The following is a 27,252-nucleotide window of genomic DNA, read 5'->3' on the forward strand; positions in this document are numbered from 1 at the left end:
ATACATTTCGTCGCTCTTCAATAAAAAAAATCTCGCCCACGTGACGTTGATGCGGACGTATGACGAGTTGTATTGAATGGTCGAAAAAAAGTTCAACACGTTTATTTGATTGGTTTCTTGTCATATCGCCTTGGAAAGTAAGTATATATTTACATCTATTAACTTGTCTATTTTTATTATAAATCAGTATAATAATTAAATGAACAAAAATGTGCACGTGTTCTTCGTTGTAGTTGGCTTGGCGTGCTGTTGGGTCCGGCGTGGATGACAAGGTGCACATTGAAGACTGAACTGCCCCTCACCCAAACAAAAGGATGACTCAAGGTAGCTATGAGATTTAAGTTGAATGCATGTGCTTTGTTTATAGCTATAAACATGTTAGCTGTATAACTAGCGAGCTGACACTGACACACATTATTTACTGTCAGTGGTATCTGGTAGTGAAATGTGTAGCGATGTGTTGGGGTAAAACCATTTGAATCACTTTTTGACAGGACACCTTTTGATTTGAACTAAACCTTTCATACATATTTGCCCATTTGTAGAAGTACGCAGAAAGTGATTTTTTTGGGGGACCTGAATGGATAAACATTGTAAATAAATGTGCTCAAAGTTGACCGATTTTTGCAAACCCAACCATACCATGAGACACAGTGCATTTGGAAAGTATTAAGACCCCTTGACTTTCATTTTTTGTTGTTACAGCCATATTATAAAATTGATTTATTTTCTCTTATCCACAATACCACATAATGACAAAGCAAAAAGAGCCTTATAGAAATATTTGCAAATGTATTACAAATAAGAAACTGATATCACATTTACGTAAGTATTCAGACACTTTACTCAGTACTTTGTTGAAGCACCTTTGGCAGCGATTACAGCCTTGAGTCTTCTTGGGTATGATGCTACAAGCTTGGCTTCTCTGCAGATCCTCTCAATCTCTGTCAGGTTGGATGAGGAGCGTTGCTGCACAGCTATTTTCAGGTCTCCCCAGAGACGTTAGATCAGGTTCAAGTCCAGGTGTGACTGCACTTGTGAAAACTTTCAATGTTATTGAAATGTTCTGGATTGACTGACTTTCATGTCTTAAAGTAAAGTAATGATGTACTGCCATTTCCCTTTGTTTATTTGAGCTGTTCTTGTCATTTTACCAAATAGGGCTAACTTCTGTATACCACCCCTACCTTGTCACAGCACAACCGATTGGCTCAAATGCATTAAGAAGGAAATAAATTCCACACCAGTTAATTTAAATGCATTCCAGGTGACTACCTCATTAAGCTGGTTGAGAGAATGCCAAGAGCTGTCACGGCAAATGGTGGCTACTCTGAAGAACCTCAAATAAACCATTTTGATTTGTTTAACACTTTTTTTGGTTACTACATGATTCCATTCCATTTCAAATGGTACCACAAAGATGGTTGGGAGTCCACACATAAGAGAATGTTGACTTGAATGGGAATAAAGGACTGTTTTAAATTACTGTTACTCATCATAGATGTGACCATTTAAAGGTGCCACACATAATTATTATTTTAAAAAACTGCATTGTAATTTAAAAAATGGTCCATAATATCTGCAGTAATAGTGGAATGATGGTGTGTCACAGTATTACTTACCTTCCAGTGTTGTGATATTCACCTATTGATTTCTTCTACCTGAGAGGCATCCAATGTCAAAATGGGAAAGCTGTTTTGACTTTGTTATCTAGTGGAAATCGTGTCATGTGGCCGATGTAGAAATCACTCTTGTCATTTCTTTTGGTTGCTAATATTCTACACTGTCATTCAATTAAAAAAACAAAACAAGCACTGAATAGTGTAGGGAATCATTGTACCATCTAAATTGTGTGAAATTTCTAATAGAAAAATATTGTTTCTACATCTGTTTGAAGCTGGTGGACCAAAACCTAAAGTAAAAGGCTCAAGGGCAAGTCTCTGCCATGTTACGGGGAAATGGGATGCGGTGGAGGGGGAGATTGTTTTCAATGCAGCCTAGTGCCGTCGAAATTCACCCAGCTTCCACATGGGGGGAGAAATTATAGGTGTCGCGCCTTTCAGTTGACATTCGAAGATGGGCGGATCAGCGGACATGTTTTGTGGTGGTGAGTTGAAGGTCAAATTTCAATGGTCTGAAGAATAGGTCCATTCTATTTCTATGATTGAAATGACACACACCCTGTATCCAAGAACATGTGTCTCAATGGAAGCTTGATGAAGACTTGGACGTCTCATGGTATAGTGGCGTATGCAAAATTAGTCAACTTTGAGCTCCTTTATCCCTGGAATGTTTTGGCATTCAGTTACATGTATACGAAGTAATACATTTTTTTAAACAAAAGGGATGCTGTCAAAGTGATTAAATTCAAATGGATTTACCCGTGGCAACCTGGTTTCTGTACTGAACTAACTACTCTCTAGTCTACTCGTGTTCATTCGTTCTCACTGTTCTGCTTGTACTTTCAGATTCCTGGCTGAGCTGTGAGAAGACTGCCATTCTCCAGGGAGGCTTTCTGTTGGCCAACAGATTGTGCCAGCCAGCGTCACTCAGTGCCCTGCAGAAGGAGGACTGGAGTAAGGTTGGCCACCCAATTCTACAGGCTGTCAGAGAAATTTGTGGGCAGGAGCGAGGTAGCTGTCTGACCAGTGTCCGCTGGAAGAAGAAAATAATCTGCGTCTTATGGAGCAAATTACTGGGAAAGGAGAGCAAAGAAGACATGGAAATCGGCTGGAGGGAGAATCCATTCTTCTCTCTGCAGAACAGCCTACCTGACATTAACCGCATAGTGCTGTTTGAGCTGGTCAAGTTGACAGGCTTCTCTCAGATCTACGCCCAGCTGCTGCTTTGCCTCCCATCGGCCCACCTGAGTGCAGAGCTGGGGGAGCTAGTTCAACACGTTACCCGAAACAGCACTGAGGAGGATGTCCGCGTCCTGCTGGAGGTGTGGTGGGAGCTGTGGAAGGGCAGGTGGGGAAGGCAAGAGGAGGACGACCTAGATAAGGTCTTTACTAACCGGCGGACCAGCCTCACCAACACCACCGGCCTTTCACCTCAGGCTGCCAAGCGTTTTAAATCAGACCCAGAAACCTCAACATCATCATCGTCCACCACTGATGTGCTATCCATTCTTTTTCATGCTCTGGAGGAGATGAAAGAGCATCTAAGCACCTCTGACCTTTGCTACCGTGCCCTATCCAACTGCCTCGACTCCCTGTACACCTCACATCTGATAGACCAAGCTATCATCCTCCCAGCTGAGGTACAACTTCAGAGCCTGACCAATACGGTGACTGTCAGAAAGAGGCATGCTGGGATAGAGAAGTTTGACCTGGTCCAGGTGATAAGCGAGGCCCGCAGTGACCTGAAGGCAGCCCACACACCCTCTCTGTTTAAACCCTGTGGAATGACACTATTGCAAGCCCTGCAGACGGTCTCACAGCTCACTCAGGCCTGGGAGAAGAGAGGGCTGCTGGAGATGACAGACAGCGGGGACCCCAGTGACTTGTCACGCCGTTTGAAAAACAGTCTGGCCAGAGTGCTCGAGTCCCTAGAGGAACGGTCCATGTCTGAGACCATGGATGAGGGGGAGCAGCAGACACTGAACAACGTGCACAGCACTTTGAGAGGCTTGTTTGTCTCACTGTCCTTCCCCGACACAGAGAGCAACGCTGGGGAAATGGCCCACATTGCTGTAGCCATCATTAACCACCGTTTGGAGGGCTTCCAAGATTTCACTATTCTATTTGCCACTGAACTGAGTTGGTCCCTGAGCATGGAGGAGTGGATCGGCTGTCTGGAGAGAAACAAAAACGCATTCCAGCGACAGGATATTGTCATGAAATTAGTCTCCACTCTCATTGCAAAGTGCCAAATGGATAGTGAAGTAGAGCACTGCAGAAAGCTGAAGGAAATTATTGTGAACATTTTCACAGAGCTCCCCTTAACTGAGAAAAACACAATATTAGCGGAAATGTTAACCTGCTCCAAGAGGGGTCTCCAGGGCTCTCTGCCCCTGGCTGTGATGGAGGGCTTTAGTGAGGAGCTCAACATGACGTTCAACTGCATCATCCAGGGTGGATCGGCGCAGAAAAACCTCAACTTGGCCGTGGCCGCCATAGCCCGCGTGGCCTTTCAGAACCCCGAGGCCACCCTGCGTCGGTGCTGCCATCTGGCGGTGGTGAACCATGGGGCCCACAGCCTCCTCTCCAACATACTCCAGCAGCTCTCAGGGCTGAGGGGCAGTGCCCCCGGTTGCACAGAGGGGACGGGCAGCTCTGCGGGGAGCTTACTGTGCAGCTGTCTTCAAGATACTGCCATGACTAAACTGTCCTCGGCTAAGGAGGAGGACCAGTTCCTGCACTTCCTGGTTGCACTTATGCAGCCAAGCATTTCGGAGAGCTTAGAGCGAGGCCAGAGTTTCCTGCACCCTGAAGAGGTTGTGTGTGCCTTTGTCCTGCCTCACCTCTCCCCCTCTTCTGGCTATAGCACCTGCAGCCTGGAGCTGTGCCTGCGTTTGCTCCACTCTGCCTTTTCTCTGGAATCCCAGGATCCATCTCCACACTGGGTCATGAACTGCTCCCCATTCCCCCTCCTCTACGTCCTCTGCCAGATTCTGAACGAGGGCTGCAGGTGCTGGGAGCTTCCTGTAGAGGGCGCACCCTGTCACTTATCCACGGAGTCCAAGGAGATGCTCGTCACTGTGCTGACTGCACTGGGCAAGGTGGTAGGACGGGAGGTGGCCTCAGCCCCCAACACCTGGTCCAGAGCCCTCTTCTGGCTCTACAATAAAGTGGAGGCCCTGGACTGGACTGTTCGCTTCCATCTGAAGGTAGTTTGGGGGGATCACTTCAAAAACGAGGTGCCATCCTCACTGTTGGCTGTGTGCGAGCTGCCGGAGCAGGAGTGGTCAGGCCTAAAGTTGGCCCAGTATGGGCAGGGCACAGGGCTGCTGGCGTGGATGGAGTGCTGCGCTCTCTCTGACGAGGTTCAGAACACCATGCTGACCTCTCTGGCTCTGGACCAGCACCAGCCCGACGATGTCAACATGTTCAGCAAAGGCCTCCTGGTGGCAGTGACACAGACTCTACCCTGGTGCACCGTCGCCGAGTGGGGCAGGCTGCTGAGAGCAATGCGAGAGCTGCTCCGCTCAGGTCGTCTCCACGTGCCTTACTCACTGGAGTACGTGGACTTTCTCCCCCTGCTGGACCTGCGGCCGTTCTCCTGTGAGCTGCGTCTGTCCGTGCTACTGCTGCGTGTCCTCCAGCTGCTCTGCGGCTCCAGCTGCAAAGACTGGCTGCCCGGCCAGGGCTGGGCCCACGTGGGACTGCTGTACGCCAGCGCCATGAGAGAGGTCATAGACTCCCTGAGGGGAAAGCTGTCGCTGTCTTCCTCCAACACCTCACCCAAAGACTCAAAGGTAGAGAGGGTAGCTACCACCACTGCCAGCCAGGAGGTGCTGTTTGTACTGAGCCAGCTCTTCTGTCATGTTCAGCACGTTCAGGTGATGATGCCCGGCGGGCAGTGCGAGTCTCTGTTCCTGTGTGCCCTGGAGATCCTGACTCACTACGAGGCAGTGCTGGCCACACACCCCAGCAGCAGCTCCCACCTGGAGATCGAGAACACTCGCCACTTCTTCACCACTATCACAGACAACCTGGAGAGCGCCGAGATGAAGGCCGTGTTGCATCAGAAAATTGCTCAGCTGTCGTCTTCGGGTTGATGTACTTTTTTCAGACAGCACTTGAATGAGGGTTTATTGTTTTCAGCCTCAAATAAAAATGTGTTCTGACCTTGTGTTAAATACAATTATTTTTATTTTGAATAAAAATTTAAAAAATTGACAAATTGCATGTCTTTCAATTGTTTATTATTCAAACAATAGTTTGGGGGTGGAAAGTTATCCTGATAAATCACTAAATATTCTGTAGTCTGTAGTAGTACAGACAGTATAACACCCTGACCCCTGAGAATTTTGATAAATACTGGTCATTTTGTATTGATAGGCAGTTGCAGATCCTAAATTCCACACAGTGTTCCTTCAGAGGGAAGGATTGAAATAACTGCTAACTCATAGCATGGAAGACCAGCAGCAAAAGAAGCATAATTGACATTACATGTCGCTAACCATAGAATTAGATGTCAACTCTAATCTGTTTTTGAGCCATCTTTGTGAGCAAGTTGACCCTTTGACCTAGTCTGACGCAGGTAGAGGCGATAGGCCTTGTGACACAGAAGCATAAACCAGTAGATCTGAGGTGAAAGTATGGATAGGTTAGCTAAGTTACAGTGGAGTGGTAGATGGAAAGGCACTTTGTGGAAGGGAATGGTGTACTGCTGACCATACACCCAGTACATGTAGGGGAAGAGCAGGATACGGCAGGTGAAGAAACTCAGCAGAACCATCACACCGTTGACTCTGTGAAGCCATGAGTCCTCTAGTCCCAACTACAGAGGAAAATATAGGGAACGTTTACTGATTGTACAGCAAGTTATAGTATACATAATACTATGCTCAGTCTTCCTAAAGCACAACAAAAACAAAGGGGTTTATGAATCTGGGTGTGTCTTTACCTGGATCAGAACCTTTCCTAACGAGACAAAGGGAGTGCTGAATTCTGCCATGAAGAAACAGCCAATGAAGAAGTCTCCACCTAGACCAGTCCTAAGGAACTGGGGAAAAAACAGCACTATATGAATATTAAACACTAACTTACTGTGAAATGAGCACAGTCAGCTTTTGAGGATGACATGGCAGATTCTCAATAATAGAAACTGGACTATAGTTAAGCAATAAGGCCTGAGGGGGTGTGGTATATGGCCAATATGCCACGGCTAAGGGCAGTTCTTAAGTACGACGCAACACAGAGTGCCTGGATACAGGCCTTAGCCGTTGTATATTGGCCATATACCACAAACCCCTGAGGTGACTTATTATAAGTTGGTTAACAATGTAATTAGAGCAGTATAAATAAATGTCATACCAGTGGTATACGGTCTGATACACCACGGCTGTCAGCCAATCAACATTCAGGGCTCGAACAAACCAGTTTATAATTAACTAATTTCACCTGCCGTTGTAACACATCAGACCTAACGTTACGGTCCAGTAATGTTTGTGATCCTTCCTCACCAGAATGGTGGGCATGAAGACCGTGAGGAGGACCATGTGATGGACAACCAGCAGGGGATGCCGGAGGAGGAACAGCTTGATGGTAAGGAGAGAGTGCTTTCTGTACGCCTCGTGCCCTTTTAACTTTTGACAGTGGTAGTTACTCAGATACATGGCGTAAATATCAAACGCCATGTAAGGAGCGCCAAACCACACAAATTCATTGGTCAGTCTGTGCCTAAAGAAGATGGTGACATACCGGTACATTAGGATCATGAGGAAAGTAAGTACTTACACTCAATTTTCTTTGTTGTTGTGCGAAACAAAAATAAATGTTACTTCATCCTTATAAAAATCACAGAATCCTCTTCCTCCACCAAATGCAACTTTGGAGCTTTGATTAAAGTATTATAAATAGGTCCCTGTGTTTTGGTTAATCATGTCACATGACCTGGATTTGATCATTTATTTTAAAAAGGTCCCGAACAGTCATTCTGATTCCCATGTAAAATAACCTTTTGAGTGACTAAAATAAATCACCCATTAAATATTTGCTTTGGATAAGAATACTCAACATTTTGAGAAAGACAGGCTGAGTGGGCGGGGAGCATATATTCATGAGCTCGCTTGAGTGACAGCTCTTTGAAACACCCATGTCAATTAATTGGATGAAGTGTTGCAGTAAAATCATCAAGCAAATTTGGTGATAAACAAAGCAAATCAAACACTGAAATTGCATCGATGATGTCATACATTTTTTTATCCATCTTCCATTTGGCATGTCTCTTGTGAGGCGGTTCACAGCAGCACTGACAGGTGTTGACCTGACAATGGCGTTGGGAGTTTTGAACAACTGCCCCACCCCCCCTTTTGTTCCATGCTGGCAGAAGACCTAGCTAACCAATAAATAGCTAATCCCAGACAGATGAAAGGGGAAACATAAGTATCTTTGCCATAGATTAATAGGGTCAACTTTTAATTCTGTTTGCCGAGACCCTACAGTGACATTTTAGCACCAGTCGAGTAGCCATCTCGCTATATCTGCCATCTGCAAACAAGCCTTCTTTGATGTTGGTTACAAGACGGTACTTATGACACAGGGTAGGGGATCGACCAGTAACTTTATCATTGTGGAAGCAGCAGTCATTTTTCATACTTTGATCTGTTTTCATCCAAGTATCATCACATTTCATGAAAACATGATTTGACTGTTCGTGACCTTTAAAGCTTTTTCAACATACGGACCCCTTTTTATGTCAGATGGTCCAGAACCATCCTAAGACAATTGCTTTAATTTTTGATGTAATTCTAATTCCAGGAAAATCTAGGTCATGTGACATGATTAACCCAAACGCAGGGCCCTAATTATAAAGTGTAATTCTTGAGCGGTGACAAACTACATCATAAACTGATCATCAATGCCAGCTGACTAGTCAGATATTTGTAGGCTAATAAAGACTATATAATACTAATACTACTGCACAGTGCACTTAGAAGCCTACCTATTCTAATCTATAACCTGTGTTTGGTATGCGATGATCATGTATAGAATACTATGAATATTTGAGATACAGTTTCAGTCACTAAGGAAATAAATACAGCAAACCCATGCTGATAATGAGAATATGATAATTGGGAATGGTTGTGTAAACTGACCACAGTGTTAAGATGGGGGGGGGGATTGATCTCTAGAGATCACTCTAGTAATGGGGACGTATACAGGTCAGTCTTGTATCTGAGTGTACTACTGCCTCTGCCCCCAAAAGCTTGTTTTTATGGCACCGGGGTAGTGCATTCAGCCGGCAAACAAAAGTACCACTGGTAAGTGTCACTCAGAGGAGAGGGGAGGAGATGACTCAATCACGACAAGTGATGATTGCTGGTTTGATGGCAATAATCAAAATATAAATTCTTACCTGTCATACATCACATCACTGGAGGCAGTAGCAATTATGAACCCAACAATAGTAGCCAGAGTGGCATGGATGGAGGACACCAACCTTGCAAAGAAATGGGATATATGATGAGGCTATGAAAGTGCACACAATTGGTTATTCATTTGTTCTGATATTAATTTAAAATAAACACATTTGTATTTATTGGCATGCCAGTTGAAGGGTTAAGTAGACAATATAGGCTACATTTCAGTGATTGTATATTTATAGATAGGCTATATTTTGTGTATTATAATGATATTACAAATATTGCAGGGGGTACAGAAGAGGTATTTGGCTCATCCACACTTCGTCAAAAACAATGGATTATTTTCAGATAAGGCATTTTTCCGGTTACATTTAACTTTTTCTTTAGACCTATTCTGGAAGTCCATCGGCTGTGGCGGCTGTAATGACGATAGTTGCTCAGTGAAACTCCATTATTTGGTAAGTACCGAACGTATTTTGACATTATTAAGCTTGAAAAGCTGGTGAATTGCAAGTTGGATTTTGCTCCTGGGTTTAAAGGAGAATCGCCAAATTCAATGTCTCCTGTAAATCCAGGTTGTGGTTCAGTCCTGATAGATTGATCTCCGGAGTTGTTTTGATATAACTAGACATCTGTTCACTGAAATAACTGTTGTCAGTTACTAGTGAAGTCATTCAAGGACAACAACTAGCTAGGTTATGCATATGTAAATATTACTGTAATAAAGCCTACCTTTCGCTGACCACAAACACATCTGCATCATTCCAGCTTTTGAAAACTGATTTAAGCACTTTCCTGGATATGAAGAACAATCCCGGGAAAAATGCAGTGCCCCAAGCTAACATAAACATGATACACTCGCATTAACCCGCCTCAAGGTCAAAGTGCGAGGAAGCAGGAAGAGAACTTTCACGGTGCAGATGCAAATTAATAGTAGCTGAGCGTTTTAAGTTCAGCTACTATTAAAATAATGTGCAGAGACTTTCCTGTTTTTCAACGAGGAAACCTTCAAAATAAAAGCCCTAATTTCTAAACATTGTAATGTAGATTAAAAAATATATTAAAATGAATCAGTGGCCATTTGTATTATGCTAATAAACAAATATAACAAGGAATTTATGAAAATAATGACTCATATTTAAAAAATATATGTTGAGACTGGTATGCAATAATTGGATGTAAAAAAAAATGTTCAGAGATAAAAAAGGGGTTGGAAGTACTTATTATTAGGGTCTCTACTAACCATATATTATTTTTAGGGGCCCTGTGGTCTAAATATCAAGCAGCACTTCGTACTCAGCTTATTTCATTACCCCCGATGCAATACACCAGGGGTGTCAAACTCATTCCATGGAGGGCCTAGTATCTGCTGGGTTTTAGTGTTTCCTCTCAATTTAGACCAAGACAACCAGGTGAGGGAAGTTCCTTACTAATCAGCGACCTTAATTCATCAATCAAGTACAGGGGAGGAGTGAAAACCCGAAGACCCTCAGCCCTGCGTGGAATGAGTTTGACATGTGCAATACGCTGTATATGGAAATCATTTGGTTAAAGAGAAAAAACTATTATTTGGCTGAGGTTAAAGTTGGGTTGGAGCTACTCAGTAAGGTCTGTAGAATCTATATCTGATGTCATTTTCATGGGAGACAAAGGAGTGTTTTAAGCAACATATCCTCAAGCCAACAACATATTTTGCAAACTTGTACACAAAGTACCATCTTACACAAGATACCTTAAGGAATTCACAGGCTGCCACCAAAATGGCACTATTCCCAATATAGTGCACTTCGTTTGACCAGAGCCATATGTCCAGAATATTATGATTTTTTTGTGCTTTGAAAATACTTTTGCACTATGATGATTTCACCCTTATAGTACCTTTTTACACAAGAAACCTTACACTATAAGAGGTCCGAGTTTAGGCCACTAGAGCCTGTCATTAGACTGTAGAGAACATGGACCAGATAGTAGACTGGTCAGGGGCAGACTTTGGACTCCATTCCATTGTCTTGTTCTTCCAGAAACGCAGAACTCCTATACTCTTCTCCTATTCCTATCTCCCCTCCATACCTTCAGGCCCCATCACCTCTCCTGTAGAATAATATAATTTATACAATTGGTGGGTGTAATCCTGAATGCTGATTGGTTAAAACCGCATTCCAGCCAGTGTCTATTCCACAAATTGTGCAAGCTAAATCTATGATGTTAAAAGGCCTATTTACTCTGTTCCATCTGACTGCGCATTGTCTCGTCAGCCAAGCAATTTATAAACGTTATCTCCACTATAAAAGCATCTAGACATTATCTCATTTTTTTTAGACAAACATTTAGTTTTCAACAACGGAGATTTGTATAATCCTCGCTGTCTGTATCTCAGTTATTTGCAACATTGTTTCAATATTCAAATTCGATCTCCTGCTGTCCCATTGTACTGAAGGTGTCGTGATTCGGGACGAGACAGGCAGGTACCTTTTCTCAGCCAGTCTAAGTCATGATTCAACTGGCATCATTTTTATGGATATATACAAAAAAATGTGACTTGAAAGAAGGTCAAACGAAACGCAGCTACTTCGCAGTCTTTCCAGCTTCAGTTTGAAGTGATTGTGTTTCTGTAGCTGTGTTGTTGGCTAGCTCCTCTGAACAACAGTGTCCTGACTAGTGAGCACATTTTCTATGCCAGACGAAATCTCCCCTCATCAGCTTATTATGGATGTTTCCAAATAAATGTCACTAGAAAACAGCTTAAACAAATGCAAATGCAGCTACTTTGCTGTTATTCTGTCTGCACTGTTTGACATGACAGTAAGTTAGCCGTAATTGGCTAGCTAGCAAGCAAGAGATAAGAACGTTGCCAGCCAGTATGGCAATAGAACATTTAGAATGAACGACTGGGTCGAGTCCATAGATATAGAACATTTAGAATGAACGACTGGGTCGAGTCCATAGATATAGAACAGACAGACTGAACGACTGGGTCGAGTCCAGAGATATTAAACAAAAAGACTGAACGACTGGGTCGCGTCTCTAGCAACCCTAGATTTGTGTCGGGACTATATGTTGTGGAAGGATGAAATAGTATAAGTAAATTAATCAAAATAAAGTTTTTCATGAAAATGTTACAATCATTATTTAAGTATGTTGGTAACCCGTTGTGGAAAAGTGATAATGCCCTTGAAGCCGGTGTTTGGGGGACATATTGGCACGGTTTGCTGGCCCTCGACTAATCCTGTTCCGTTGCAACGTTCCATACTGGCTGGACCAGACTGACAGCCTTACAGTACTGTGGTAATGGGTGTGATATTAGGAATTTCTAATTAATTGATTCTCTTCAGTAGCCGTGATGAAATCAAGTTATTATTTAAACAGATACTAGAAACTCCAGCTAACTTTAGCCACTACTAGCTAAAAGCAATGGAAGTGGTACAGTAGGGGCATAAAAAAAGGCCAAATCACCTTTAAGAGTAATGTCAGAACAAATTATTCCTCTCCTCTCTCCTCCATCTCTACTCCCATTTCTTCTCCTCTCACCAGGGGCCCTAGTCAAAAGTAGTGCACATGAAATGACACCAGATATAGATTCTAAAGTCCTTACTGACTACTTCCAACCCCACTTTTACCTCTGCACAAAGAATAGTTTTTTCTCTATAACCCAATTTGTATTTCATATGTAGTGTACTGCATTGGGGGAATGGAATAGGCGGAGTATGGGGTGCTGCTGGATATTTACGACACAGTTCCCCTAAAAAACGAAACATTTGGTTAGTAGAGACCTTACTGAATAATTCCACCCCCTCTAGCTGAAACATGTAGTCAAGTATTTTTTCTCTATGGCCGTATGTATTTTGTATATGGTGTATTGGATTGCATTGCAATGAATGGGGTGGGTGAAGTAAGGAGTCACCAGCACTCTGTATTAAAGCAGTTGCCCAGCACAAGAGACCATTTATATTCTACAGAATCTATTGAGTAATTCCAATAGCATATAAAGTATGTTTCGTTAAATATACACAATAGTTTTTAACATAACAGTATTTGTGTAAATCTTCAAAATAAATGCTGTTAGAAATAATACAAAATATAAAAGCTAAAAATAATTTCTCTCCCACCAAGGTCTTTGTTCTTCGAGAAACACAGAAACTTCTCTCTCCTTCTCCAGACCTTCCGAACAATCATGTTTGTGCTGCCAGCATAATTTCCTGCTTCTGGGAGAATGGAATACAATTGTTCTCATATTTTTCACAACGACGTCACACCCCAATCTAGCCAATATGTCTCGACTTGAGGTTCAGCAAGAAGTTACAAATCCTCCCTTCAAGTCATAACGATGCCATGCTAAATGTTTGCGCCAGGGTGGCGAATGAGGGGTATGGCTTCAAAACGTTCCTCAATTCAGGGATGAAAGGTGTCGCTTGTACTGCTCAATTTCACGGCTGAGATAATGGGATAAAGCTCTACAGCTGCACCATCGAGAGCATCCTGACCGGTTGCATCACCGCCTGGTATGGCAACTGCTCGGCATCTGACCATAAGGCGCTACAAAGGGTCGTGTGTACGGCCCATTACATCACTGGGGCCAAGCTTCCTGACATCCAGGACCTACAGTATAGTAAACACAGGTTTAGGAGATCTTAAGTTTTGTCCTATGAGATAATATTCATCAGCCAACGTAACTTTTTGTGGATTTTGAAGCATTTATGTAATTAAACAAGCACATAAAGGCTTCATCATTCATAAAGGTCATGTTAACTGTCTGATATCATCTCATAGAACAACACTTATAAGATCACCTAAACCTTGATCCCCAAACCCCATTCATTTCCCTTTAAGAATGGCTGAATAATCCAGTCAACTAATTTCCGTTTTTTTTTTACATTTGATTTTTATTTCACCTTTATTTAACCAGGTAGGCTAGTTGAGAACAAGTTCTCATTTGCAACTGCGACCTGGCCAAGCTAAAGCAAAGCAGTGTGACACATACAACAACACAGAGTTACACATGGAATAAACAAACATACAGTCAACAATAGAGTAGAAAAAGTCTATATACAGTATGTGCAACTGAGGTAGGATAAGGGAAGTAAGTCAATAAATAGGCCATGGTGGTGAAGTAATTTAAAGAAAAAAAGTATTTTACCTTTATTTATACCGTTTTTCAGCAAACTTAACCAGTGTAAATATTTGTATGAACATAACAAGATTCAACAACGGAGACAAACTGAACAAGTTCCACAGACATGTGACTAACAGAAATTGAATAATGTGTCCCTGAACAAATGGGGGGGGGTCAAAAGTAATAGTCAGTATCTGGTGTGGCCACCAGCTGCATTAAGTACTACAGTGTATCTCCTTCTCATGGACTGCACCAGATTTGCCAGTTCTTACTGTGAGATGTTACCCCACTCTTCCACCAAGGCACCTGCAAGTTCCCGGACATTTCTGGGGGGGAATGGCCCTAGCCCTCACCCGCCGATCCAACAGGTCTCAAACGTGCTCAATGGGATTGAGGTCCGGGCTCTTCGCTGGCCATGGCAGAACACTGATATTCCTGTCTTGCAGGAAATCACGCACAGAACGAGCAGTATGGCTGGTGGCATTGTCATGCTGGAGGGTCATGTCAGGATGAGCCTGCAAGAAGGGTGCCGCATGAGGGAGGAGGATGTCTTCCCTGTAACGCACAGCATTGAGATTGCCTGCAATGACAACAAGCCCAGTCCGATAATGCTGGGACACACCGCCCCAGACCATGGCCTCCACCTCCAACTCTCATTCCTTCGACAATAAACTCCAATCTGACCATCACCCCTGGTGAGACAAAACCACGACTCGTCAGTGAAGAGCACTTTTTGTCAGTCCTGTCTGGTCCAGTGACGATGGGTTTGTATCCATAGGCGACGTTGTTGCCAGTGATGTCTGGTGAGGACCTGCCTTACAACAGGCCTACAAGCCCTCAGTCCAGCCTCTCTCAGCCTATTGCGGACAGTCTGAGCACTGATGGAGGGATTGTGCATTCCTGATGTAACTCAAGCAGTTGTTGTTGCCATCCTGTACCTGTCCCGCAGGTGTGATGTTTGGCTGTACCGATCCTGTGTATGTGTTGTTACACGTGGTCTGCCACTGCGAGGTCGATCAGCTGTCCGTCCTGTCTTCCTGTAGCGCTGTCTTAGGCATCTCACAGTACGGACATTGCAATTTATTGCCCTGTTCACTGCAGTCCTCATGCCTCCTTGCAGCATGCCTAAGGCACGTTCTCGCAGATGAGCAGGGACCCTGGGTATCTTTATTTATGTGTTTTTCAGAGTCAGTAGAAAGGCTTTAGTGTCCTACGTTTTCATAACTGTGACCTTAATTTTATTTCATTACAGTACAACGGTTTGATTTGTTTGATCGTAGCTAGCTACATAGCTAGCTACATAGCCGTCTTTGTATCAAAGATAATTGTGTAGTCTAGAGCGATTTTCTAGGTTAGCTAGCCAGCTATTGTCGTTCTTTTAACGCAACGTAACGTAAACAACACTGCTAGCTAGCCAGCTAGCCCCCGAATAGCAGCACTGTCGAAACTATTACACTCAACGGAACGACTTGATTAGTGTAGTGTCAACAACGCACCCACTGCCAGCTAGCCTACTTCAGCAGTACTGTATCATTTTAATCATTTTAGTCAATAAGATTCTTGCTACGTAAGCTTAACTTTCTGAACATTCGAGACGTGTAGTCCACTTGTCATTCCAATCTCCTTTGCATTGGCGTAGCCTCTTCTGTAGCCTGTCAACTATGTGTCTGTCTATCCCTGTTCTCTCCTCTCTGCACAGACCATACAAACGCTCCACACCGCGTGGCCGCGGCCACCCTAATCTGGTGGTCCCAGCGCGCACGACCCACGTGGAGTTCCAGGTCTCCGGTAGCCTCTGGAACTGCCGATCTGCGGCCAACAAGGCAGAGTTTATCTCAGCCTATGCCTCCCTCCAGTCCCTCGACTTCTTGGCACTGACGGAAACATGGATCACCACAGACAACACTGCTACTCCTACTGCTCTCTCTTCGTCCGCCCACGTGTTCTCGCACACCCCGAGAGCTTCTGGTCAGCGGGGTGGTGGCACCGGGATCCTCATCTCTCCCAAGTGGTCATTCTCTTTTTCTCCCCTTACCCATCTGTCTATCGCCTCCTTTGAATTCCATGCTGTCACAGTTACCAGCCCTTTCAAGCTTAACATCCTTATCATTTATCGCCCTCCAGGTTCCCTCGGAGAGTTCATCAATGAGCTTGATGCCTTGATAAGCTCCTTTCCTGAGGACGGCTCACCTCTCACAGTTCTGGGCGACTTTAACCTCCCCACGTCTACCTTTGACTCATTCCTCTCTGCCTCCTTCTTTCCACTCCTCTCCTCTTTTGACCTCACCCTCTCACCTTCCCCCTACTCACAAGGCAGGCAATACGCTCGACCTCATCTTTACTAGATGCTGTTCTTCCACTAACCTCATTGCAACTCCCCTCCAAGTCTCCGACCACTACCTTGTATCCTTTTCCCTCTCGCTCTCATCCAACACCTCCCACACTGCCCCTACTCGGATGGTATCGCGCCGTCCCAACCTTCGCTCTCTCTCCCCGCTACTCTCTCCTCTTCCATCCTATCATCTCTTCCCTCTGCTCAAACCTTCTCCAACCTATCTCCTGATTCTGCCTCCTCAACCCTCCTCTCCTCCCTCTCTGCATCCTTTGACTCTCTATGTCCCCTATCCTCCAGGCCGGCTCGGTCCTCCCCTCCCGCCCCGTGGCTCGACGACTCATTGCGAGCTCACAGAACAGGGCTCCGGGCAGCCGAGCGGAAATGGAGGAAAACTCGCCTCCCTGCGGACCTGGCATCCTTTCACTCCCTCCTCTCTACATTTTCCTCCTCTGTCTCTGCTGCTAAAGCCACTTTCTACCACTCTAAATTCCAAGCATCTGCCTCTAACCCTAGGAAGCTCTTTGCCACCTTATCCTCCCTCCTGAATCCTCCTCCCCCCCCTCCTCCCTCTCTGCAGATGACTTCGTCAACCATTTTGAAAAGAAGGTCGACGACATCCGATCCTCGTTTGCTAAGTCAAACGACACCGCTGGTTCTGCTCACACTGCCCTACCCTGTGCTCTGACCTCTTTCTCCCCTCTCTCTCCAGATGAAATCTCGCGTCTTGTGACGGCCGGCCGCCCAACAACCTGCCCGCTTGACCCTATCCCCTCCTCTCTTCTCCAGACCATTTCCGGAGACCTTCTCCCTTACCTCACCTCGCTCATCAACTCATCCCTGACCGCTGGCTACGTCCCTTCCGTCTTAAGAGAGCGAGAGTTGCACCCCTTCTGAAAAAACCTACACTCGATCCCTCTGATGTCCAACTCCATTGTGTCCTCCTCCCAGAGCGCTAAGAACCTTGGCGTGATCCTGGACAACACCCTGTCGTTCTCAACCAACATCAAGGCGGTGGCCCGTTCCTGTAGGTTCATGCTCTACAACATCCGCAGAGTACGACCCTGCCTCACACAGGAAGCGGCGCAGGTCCTAATCCAGGCACTTGTCATCTCCCGTCTGGATTACTGCAACTCGCTGTTGGCTGGGCTCCCTGCCTGTGCCATTAAACCCCTTCAACTCATCCAGAACGCCGCAGCCCGTCTGGTGTTCAACCTTCCCAAGTTCTCTCACGTCACCCCGCTCCTCCGTTCTCTCCACTGGCTTCCAGTTGAAGCTCGCATCCGCTACAAGACCATGGTGCTTGCCTACGGAGCTGTGAGGGGAACGGCACCTCAGTACCTCCAGGCTCTGATCAGGCCCTACACCCAAACAAGGGCACTGCGTTCATCCACCTCTGGCCTGCTCGCCTCCCTACCACTGAGGAAGTACAGCTCCCGCTCAGCCCAGTCAAAACTGTTCGCTGCTCTGGCCCCCCAATGGTGGAACAAACTCCCTCACGACGCCAGGACCGCGGAGTCAATCACCACCTTCCGGAGACACCTGAAACCCCACCTCTTTAAGGAATACCTAGGATAGGATAAGTAATCCCTCTCACCCCCCTTTAAGATTTAGATGCACTATTGTAAAGTGACTGTTCCACTGGATGTCATAAGGTGAATGCACCAATTTGTAAGTCGCTCTGGATAAGAGCGTCTGCTAAATGACTTAAATGTAAATGTAAATTGCCTATCATCTGTTGTGGTCCTTCTGTAGCTCAGTTGGTAGAGCATGGCGCTTGTAACGCCAGGGTAGTGGGTTCGATTCCCGGGACCACCCATACGTAGAATGTATGCACACATGACTGTAAGTTGCTTTGGATAAAAGCGTCTGCTAAATGGCATATATATATATATATATATAAGCTGTTAGTGTCTTAACGACCGTTCCACAGGTGCATGTTCATTAATTGTTTATGGTTCATTGAAGAAGCATGGAAAACAGTGTTTAACCTGTTTACAATGAAGATCTGTGATGTTATTTGGATTTTGACTAATTATCTTTGAAAGACAGGGTCCTGAAAAAGGGACGTTTCATTTTTTGTTGAGATTAGTTATAAGGGCATCCAACAAGTAACCTTACTTAGTTCAAGGGGGAGTTCACCCCAAAATACTCCTGGGCCCTTTAGAACACTTACCTGGCTCTTTGTCAGTACCCCAGGTCCATTGTTTGAGTATTTAGATTTCTGTATATTTATATCAAAATGTTGATATTCTGAAATGACCTAAATTGCATTAAAAACGGTGTATTCCTTGTTACATAAACAATGATTGTGGTGTTTAATGTAAAAAAGTATAAAAAACAAAGACCTACTATGTGCACGCGCAAAGGGCTTCCATATAGAATGTAATCCGGTAGATGCTCTTCTTCGTGGTTCTAAAATGTGTGGCCACAGAGGGTCTACAGTTCCCACTGAACTGGAGGCTGCTACTGTAAATTCTGATTCTGTATGGAAAAATGTGGAGGGGATGTCCTTCTCTAAAGAGACTTTGAAGCAGTAGAATGTTTTAGTTTTTTCATTCCTAGGGACGTTAGATTCTCCCAAAGAGATTGTAAAGCAAAGGAACCACAAGTAAATTCCATCTGCTGGAAAGTCATGTAAATAAATGTGTTTTTTGATAATTGTTCTGTATGTGTTTGTGGTGTCCACTTGCTTTATGTGGAGCACCAGTTTCAACATTCCTTTTTACCGTATTATACAATGTTGGGAAATGTTCAGATAAAACAAAAATGTTGTGTAGAAAAGACATGCCTCTGATATGTAACAATCGCTTTCTCAATTGTCCTTCCTTGTGGATATTTCGTTACCTCTTTCTCAATGCATTGGAGGAGAAGTTCCAAGGTCCCTTCCTGATCGGGAGTCACAATTGGCTCACCGTCGTCCGGGTTTGGCCAGGGTAGACCGTCATTGTAAAATAAGAATGTGTTATTAACTGGCTTGCCTAGTTAAATAAAGGTTAAATTAAAATTGTAATAATGGATAATTACACAGTCTTTCTATTGGTCTTCAAGAAAGGAAATCAGAACGAAAGGAAGTAAATAAAGAGATGGTAGCGAGCTAGGCTTAAGTAAAGTAAGGCGAATGTAATGACACGAGGGGAGACAGAGAGCTGGTTTCAAGAGCAGGGCGCAGCAGGTGTTTATTGCAAAGGACCGCAGGAGGAGGCAGGTAGCTGGGTCCAGGGGCAGGCACAAGATCATACACAGGTCCAAAAGGGCAACAGTACAGACAGGGGAAAAGGCTAGTGACGTAGTCCTGGAGATCAGGCAATAGGTAGATAACAGGAAATCCCAGAGGCTAAAGTACGGGCAGGGAATAGGCAAACGGCATCGTTAGTGAGGCAGGCAAAAACTATTATACACAGGAAGCGTGAATAAATAGGAAAAACCAGAGCTCTGAAAGACGTGTCACAAAACAAACAATACCTCACAGTGATGCGGTGCAAAGACCTAAACTAAATAGTGTGTGATAATGACATACAGGTGTGTGAACAGGTGATTAGAATTCAGGTGATTGGATCTGGAGAGTGAGCTGCATTCAGGGGATCTAGGTGTTTGAGAGTGTGAGCTGGAAAGTGGGCTGGAAAGAAAAACTTAGTAACGTAAACTCACCCCATTCCGTACAAATGTGCGTAACCACGACATTCAAACGAGGCTACAAAGAAAACTAATGGGACTGTAGCGACTGTGTTGACGTCAAAATCGGGGGTGTGAACTAGGTTTCTATTCAAGTGTTGATCGACATGGTAATGGTCTGTAGTATTGGGGAAAAGTTGAAAAAACTGACCCTCCATTACATCTTGACGTGTCATGTCGTAACGTACAGCACGCATAAAGTTCATATTTATGTCTTACAATCTCTCTCCACCAGGTGTAGCACTTCTCCCATCGTTTAAAGACAAGAAATGGACAGTGGCGGGGGTAAGGGGGATACCTCGTCATTTTTTTCGTCATTAATGCATGCGATTATCCTTCTCAAAGCTGCTGTTTACTTCTAAGATCACTTTAACACCGCCCTAAAAACCCGATTCAAATTTGACATTAACCTTCAAATAGGTATGTAAATGACACATTATATAAACTCTTTATCGTGTTTTATTTACATTTTAGAGACGATAAGGTGATAACTTGGACAGATCGAGTGAAAAAAGCTATTTTCCCACACGACATCTATCCTTCTCACTATCACGCATTAGTTTCGCTTCCCCACCCGCCATTTAAAAAAGACCTGACAGACCTGACGGGGCTCATTGCCTGCTTGAATTATGCAGAAACGGGCAGTGTTTAGGTCATGTAATTGATTTTGTTGGAAAGGGGAGAAATTGTGCTTTACAATGGTATTGACATTACAGTTGATCTGGAATTATCCTGTTTTTTGGGACGCTAAAATAAGGGCAATTGTACGGACCAAGGCGATGTACGAGTTTACGTTAACGTAAACTCACTGCTCTGTCTCCTACTCACTGCTCTGTTTATTTAGCTTTGTGATGCAATTCTCTTTTTCATTACAACGTTACTGATAGTAAATAGTATATTCTTTTCTACTAGGCATCAGTTTTATGCAGTGCTATTGATTGCATAAAATGACTTGCCCTAGTTAAGGTACATGAGTAGGACACAGCCCTATCCAGAGACAAAAAGATAAATATAACAGTATCGTGTTAGGCTTAGTGCCTTTTAATTAATTTTTAGAAACACAAGTTTGGTCAGAGTCTGTGGCTTCAGGCTCATGCGATGGTGCCTGGAGAGCAGGCCAGCAGCGACGAATACCTTCTCCGCGCTTGCAGAGCAACTGGGGATGCTAAATTCCCTTCAGACCAGTCATGCCAGGCTGGGCATGGCTACTGACTCTGCATAAGTTACCATAAAACAACAAATTATCATTTAGAAGAGCTTGATGCCTTGATAAGCTCCTTTGCTGAGGACGACTCACCTCTCACAGTGCTGGGCAACTTTAACCTCCCCACCTCTACCTTTGACTCATTCCTCTCCTCTTGACCTCACCCTCTCACCTTCCCCCCCTACTCACAAGGCAGGCAATACGCTCGACCTTATCGTTACTAGATGCTGTTCTTCCACTAACCTCATTGCAACCCCCTCCAAGTCTCCGACCACTACCTTGTATCCTTTTCCCTCTCGCTCTCATCCAACACCTCCCACACTGCCCCTACTCGGATGGTATCGCGCCGTCCCAACCTTCGCTCTCTCTCTCCCCCGCTACTCTCTCCTCTTCCATCCTATCATCTCTTCCCTCTGCTCAAACCTTCTCCAACCTCTCTCCTGATTCTGCCTCCTCAACCCTCCTCTCCTCCCTTTCTGCATCGTTTGACTCTCTATGTCCCCTATCCTCCAGGCCGGCTCGGTCCTCCCCTCCCGCCCCGTGGCTCGACGACTCATTGCGAGCTCACAGAACAGGGCTCCGGGCAGCCGAGCGGAAATGGAGGAAAACTCGCCTCCCTGCGGACCTGGCATCCTTTCACTCCCTCCTCTCTACATTTTCCTCCTCTGTCTCTGCTGCTAAAGCCATTTTCTACCACTCTAAATTCCAAGCATCTGCCTCTAAACCTAGGAAGCTCTTTGCCACCTTCTCCTCCCTCCTGAATCCTCCTCCCCCTCCCCCCCTCTGCAGATGACTTCATCAACCATTTTGAAAAGAAGGTCGACGACATCCGATCCTCGTTTGCTAAGTCAAATGGCACCGCTGGTTCTGCTCACACTGCCCTACCCTGTGCTCTGACCTCTTTCTCCCCTCTCTCTCCAGATGAAATCTCGCGTCTTGTGACGGCCGGCCGCCCAACAACCTGCCCGCTTGACCCTATCCCCTCCTCTCTTCTCCAGACCATTTCCGGAGACCTTCTCCCTTACCTCACATCGCTCATCAACTCATCCCTGACCGCTGGCTACGTCCCTTCCGTCTTCAAGAGAGCGAGAGTTGCACCCCTTCTGAAAAAACCTACACTCGATCCCTCCGATGTCAACAACGGAGTAGTTTCAAGACTAGTCATTCAACTGAGACTGCTCTTCTCTGTATCACGGAGGCGCTCCGCACCGCTAAAGCTAACTCTCTCTCCTCTGCTCTCATCCTTCTAGACCTATCTGCTGCCTTCGATACTGTGAACCATCAGATCCTCCTCTCCACCCTCTCCGAGTTGGGCATCTCCGGCGCGGCCCACGCTTGGATTGCGTCCTACCTGACAGGTCGCTCCTACCAGGTGGCGTGGCGAGAATCTGTCTCCTCACCACGCGCTCTCACCACTCGTGTCCCCCAGGGTTCTGTTCTAGGCCCTCTCCTATTCTCGCTATACACCAAGTCACTTGGCTCTGTCATAACCTCACATGGTCTCTCCTATCATTGCTATGCAGACGACACACAATTAATCTTCTCCTTTCCCCCTTCTGATGACCAGGTGGCGAATCGCATCTCTGCATGTCTGGCAGACATATCAGTGTGGATGACGGATCACCACCTCAAGCTGAACCTCGGCAAGACGGAGCTGCTCTTCCTCCCGGGGAAGGACTGCCCGTTTCATGATCTCGCCATCACGGTTGACAACTCCATTGTGTCCTCCTCCCAGAGCGCTAAGAACCTTGGCGTGATCCTGGACAACACCCTGTCGTTCTCAACTAACATCAAGGTGGTGGCCCGTTCCTGTAGGTTCATGCTCTACAACATCCGCAGAGTACGACCCTGCCTCACACAGGAAGCGGCGCAGGTCCTAATCCAGGCACTTGTCATCTCCCGTCTGGATTACTGCAACTCGCTGTTGGCTGGGCTCCCTGCCTGTGCCATTAAACCCCTACAACTCATCCAGAACGCCGCAGCCCGTCTGGTGTTCAACCTTCCCAAGTTCTCTCACGTCACCCCGCTCCTCCGCTCTCTCCACTGGCTTCCAGTTGAAGCTCGCATCCGCTACAAGACCATGGTGCTTGCCTACGGAGCTGTGAGGGGAACGGCACCTCAGTACCTCCAGGCTCTGATCAGGCCCTACACCCAAACAAGGGCACTGCGTTCATCCACCTCTGGCCTGCTCGCCTCCCTACCACTGAGGAAGTACAGTTCCCGCTCAGCCCAGTCAAAACTGTTCGCTGCTCTGGCCCCCCAATGGTGGAACAAACTCCCTCACGACGCCAGGACAGCGGAGTCAATCACCACCTTCCGGAGACACCTGAAACCCCACCTCTTTAAGGAATACCTAGGATAGGATAAGTAATCCCTCTCACCCCCCCCCCTTTAAGATTTAGATGCACTATTGTAAAGTGACTGTTCCACTGGATGTCATAAGGTGAATGCACCAATTTGTAAGTCGCTCTGGATAAGAGCGTCTGCTAAATGACTTAAATGTAATGTAAATGTAAACTATTTGAGAACTATCAATTCCGTTGATATTGATAGTAGGTATTTCCTCGTTTATAAGAGATAATCTACTGTGGCAATTTACTCTACACTTTTTATTAATGTAAAGCTTGTGTTGGTTGACTTACTTTTCATTTCCAATGTATTTAATACATTAATAAAAACTTAATACAGACTTAGTACAGTATGATCATTTCTTATCAAAAGGGAAAAAGTAAGTATTCCTGAACTGTCTACATCTAACATTGGTAACTTAATCAAGCCAATCATGACTTAATTAATATAATCTATGTTTTCATTCAAATATAGTCTAATCAAGGAATGTCAAATTACAGCATGGTGATGTCACCATGGAAAGACCAAAACTATATCCCACCAAAACAGACAGAAGTTTCAGGTGGTTTTATCAAACTCGTACACTGAAAGGACATTATCCTAATTTTCACTATTTCACAGTATTATTCCAACCTCAAACCCCATTTTTGGCTGCAGTTGACCTTTAAATTATTTGACTGGATACAGAGGAACATAGACATTTTGTTTTAGATAAGGCCATACAAGAACTTAATTTAAATAATTTGGTGCAAATGACGTCAATGTATAATTTCAAACATTTTATATAACAGGGTGTTATCCGCAGAGGTGAATGATCCAGTGTCTACAACTGCTCCACCATCTGCAACAGCTCGACAACCTGGGTTAGATCGCCCTTAATATTGTTATCTAAGACATGGTACCTGTGAGAACACTTCGCCAGCAGCCCACGGAGGGACTCTCCAGTCTTCTCAATGTGCTCCTCAATGGTTCTGCCTCTTAACTCATCACCATAGGTGAAAAGCACCATGGTGCTTCTCCATACCCTCTCACCCAAAACACTCAGGTATTTCTCCACAGCACACCTATCTTTCTCTGTGAAGGAGTCAACAGGTATGGCCAAGAGGAATGTACAAACTACCCCATAGGGGCACAGGGATGCACTGCCTCTCATCTCCAGTCTGACCTGCTTCGGTTTGGACAGACCGTAGAGACTCCAACCGGGAGTGTCCACCACCACGACTGTCCTCCCTCCCACCTCTCCCTGTCCCACCACACAATGGACTGTTCTTTTGCCACTACCAAACTCTCTTCTGCCAAGAATGGTATTTCCTGCTGAACTCTTCCCAGAACATCTTCTTCCCAGCAGCACAAGGCCAAACGCAGCTGGCCTACATTTAGATGTCTCTGTCAGAAAAATAAACAAAAACATCTGAACACAGCCGGTGCAGTTATACAATGCTACTAAGTAGCCCAATGTTCTCTATTTGCAATGGTATTCTTTAACCTTTGCCACAAACATGCAAGTTTGCACTTACCTATGGGTACCACTGCTGTGACCTGCTGGTTCTGCCTTGTCCCCATGTCCTGCATGACAAGCATTTCTATGTCCTCTCCCTGCTGTTTCCCTCCTCCCATCCTCAAGCTCTCTCTCACCTGGTTGTACAACCTCTCCTGTATTTCCCTTGGACGACTATTTATCTCAACCATCCTATCAATCTTCTCCAACAGCAATTGGACCTGAAACTGTTTGTCCCTGGCGTGGCTGTCCAGAACATGGAACTTGTTCCCACACCTCTCCACAAGCCACAGGAGACTCTTGCCCTTCCCTTGGATGTGTTCCTCAGCGGAGGTTCCTCTTGGTATCTCAGCTCCGTGGGTGAGGAGCACTATAGCTCGCTTCCAGATAGGGGCCTGGATCTGCCTCAGGTGCTCCTCCATGGCCCTCCATTCTCCCTGACTGAAGTCCCCTATGGCAGAGACCACCAGGAGGATGGCATGGGGACCCAGGGAACAGAGGGACAGGGCTCGCCCCAGCTCCTGTGCCACTCTGCCAGGGGTGCTTCTCCCGACGTACCATCCAGGAGTGTCCACCACAGTCACCTTTCTTCCTGCAACAGTGCCCTTCCTCTTGGAGCTGTGAGTTGTCATTATCCCTGTGTCAAATTCCGTCTTGCCCAAGATGGTGTTCCCCACTGAGCTCTTTCCACTCAGTCTCTCTCCAAGTAAAAGCAGGATCCGCTTTGAAATACATGGGTCTTGACCTAATATGGAGTTAAAGAGTTAAACACACCTCAAACGTATTTTATATCTATTCAATGCTTTCATTTCATTGAGTAACAACACATGATCTTATTAAGAAATAAGGCCCGAGGGGGTGTGGTATATTGTCAGGTCCTGACCTTAGTTTAATTATGTCTCTGTTTTAGTTTGGTCAGGGCGTGAGTTGGGATGGGCATTCTATGTTTTGTATTCTAGGTTTTGTATTTCTGGTTTTGGCCTGGTATGGTTCCCAATCAGAGGCAACTGTCAATCGTTGTCTGTGATTGAGAACCATACTTAGGCAGCCTGTTTTCCCACTATGGGTTGTGGGTAGTTGTTTTCGGTCTCTGTATTAGTTACCAGACAGAACTGTTTCGGTTGTTCTTTTTGTTTACTTTGTATTGTAGTGTTCAGTTCAGTGTAATAAAATGACGAACACTTACCATGCTGCATATTGGTCCGATCCTTCCTACTCCTCCTCAGAAGAGGAGGAAAACCTTTACATATATGGCCAATATACCACAGCTAAAGGCTGTTCTTGGACACAGGCCTTAGCCGTGGTTTATTGGCCAAATATCACAAACTCCCGAGGTGCCTTATTGCTATTAGAAACTGGTTACCAACTTAATTAGAGTAGTAAAAATAAACGTTTTGTCGTCCCCTTGGTATACGGTCTGATATACCACGGCTTTCATCCAATCAGCATTCAGGGCTTGAACCACCCAGTTTATAATTATAGCTAATGCATGTGTGGCACTATTAATGATACAAGAACAGAATAACAGTCAAAAGACTTACCAAGAGTGGTTGAACTGTGAGCTGCCATTTGAAGGTGCCACTCTTTGTTATAATTGAGAAGTGCAGTAGATTGCGACAGCCAAGTCCATGCTCCTGTGACTTACGTTCCGGCGATAACACATCTCTTCTCTTCCCTAGCCTGCTACATTGTGAAGAAGGTACCTCCCATTTGCTTCAAAAGTACCCATTGATTAGTATAACAAACCCTCCCTATGATAAGTGGTATCGTAGATTAGTCATGCCCAAGGCATTCATAACAGTTCCAAATGACACTTTACAGTTCTTCAGAAGTCGTTCTAGTTAATATGCAACCAACCAGGCGTGTCATACGTGTGTTGATTCAAACACCTGTTCTTTCCGTGACATAGACTGACCAGGTGAATCCAGGAGAAAGCCATGATCCCTTATTTATGTTGAATGATGAATTGAGGCTGTTCTGGGCGGGGGGCTGCCGTGGTGTACTCAGTATGTTTACTGATATACTGTAGACTCAAAGCAAACAAGAGGTG

At 45.1% G+C, this 27,252-nt stretch overlaps 3 protein-coding genes across 3 annotated transcripts; 1 reads left to right on the forward strand and 2 right to left on the reverse strand.

Annotated features, from left to right (window-relative positions):
- The first annotated feature begins 5 nt into the window (after positions 1-5).
- LOC123992984 (gem-associated protein 4-like) lies at positions 6-5,847 on the forward strand. The gene is made up of 3 exons (XM_046294693.1): positions 6-137; positions 234-324; positions 2,469-5,847. The coding sequence occupies exons 2-3, from the start codon at positions 315-317 to the stop codon at positions 5,720-5,722; spliced, it is 3,264 nt and encodes a 1,087-aa protein (XP_046150649.1). The 5' UTR covers positions 6-137; positions 234-314; the 3' UTR covers positions 5,723-5,847.
- On the reverse strand, positions 5,799-9,965 carry LOC123992987 (TLC domain-containing protein 3A-like). Its single transcript, XM_046294695.1, has 5 exons — positions 9,767-9,965; positions 9,028-9,111; positions 7,133-7,349; positions 6,574-6,672; positions 5,799-6,447 (listed from the first exon to the last, which is right to left on the reverse strand). Exons 1-5 carry the CDS (start codon positions 9,883-9,885, stop codon positions 6,148-6,150), a joined length of 819 nt encoding a protein of 272 aa, XP_046150651.1. The 5' UTR covers positions 9,886-9,965; the 3' UTR covers positions 5,799-6,147.
- A 14,019-nt stretch (positions 9,966-23,984) lies between these two features.
- On the reverse strand, positions 23,985-27,148 carry LOC123993978 (GTPase IMAP family member 8-like). The gene is made up of 3 exons (XM_046296464.1): positions 26,744-27,148; positions 25,222-25,947; positions 23,985-25,090 (listed from the first exon to the last, which is right to left on the reverse strand). Exons 1-3 carry the CDS (start codon positions 26,769-26,771, stop codon positions 24,528-24,530), a joined length of 1,317 nt encoding a protein of 438 aa, XP_046152420.1. The 5' UTR covers positions 26,772-27,148; the 3' UTR covers positions 23,985-24,527.
- Between the last annotated feature and the right edge of the window lie 104 nt (positions 27,149-27,252).

Source organism: Oncorhynchus gorbuscha, linkage group LG13 (genome assembly GCF_021184085.1).
Source record: "Oncorhynchus gorbuscha isolate QuinsamMale2020 ecotype Even-year linkage group LG13, OgorEven_v1.0, whole genome shotgun sequence".
Lineage (NCBI taxonomy): Eukaryota > Metazoa > Chordata > Actinopteri > Salmoniformes > Salmonidae > Oncorhynchus > Oncorhynchus gorbuscha.

Bases quoted from the DNA above. Each gene is read 5' to 3' on its own strand.
- LOC123992987 (XM_046294695.1), bottom strand. From the start codon at position 9,885: ATGTTTATGTTAGCTTGGGGCACTGCATTTTTCCCGGGATTGTTCTTC. The intron at 6,673-7,132 runs GTGAGGAAGGAT...TTTTTTCCCCAG, and splicing joins TCTTCATGCCCACCATTCTG to TTCCTTAGGACTGGTCTAGG. The intron at 6,448-6,573 runs GTAAAGACACAC...TTTCCTCTGTAG, and splicing joins TAGGAAAGGTTCTGATCCAG to TTGGGACTAGAGGACTCATG.
- LOC123993978 (XM_046296464.1), bottom strand. From the start codon at position 26,771: ATGGCAGCTCACAGTTCAACCACTCTTG. The intron at 25,948-26,743 runs GTAAGTCTTTTG...ACTCCATATTAG, and splicing joins TCACAGTTCAACCACTCTTG to GTCAAGACCCATGTATTTCA. The intron at 25,091-25,221 runs GTAAGTGCAAAC...TTTTTCTGACAG, and splicing joins CACAGCAGTGGTACCCATAG to AGACATCTAAATGTAGGCCA.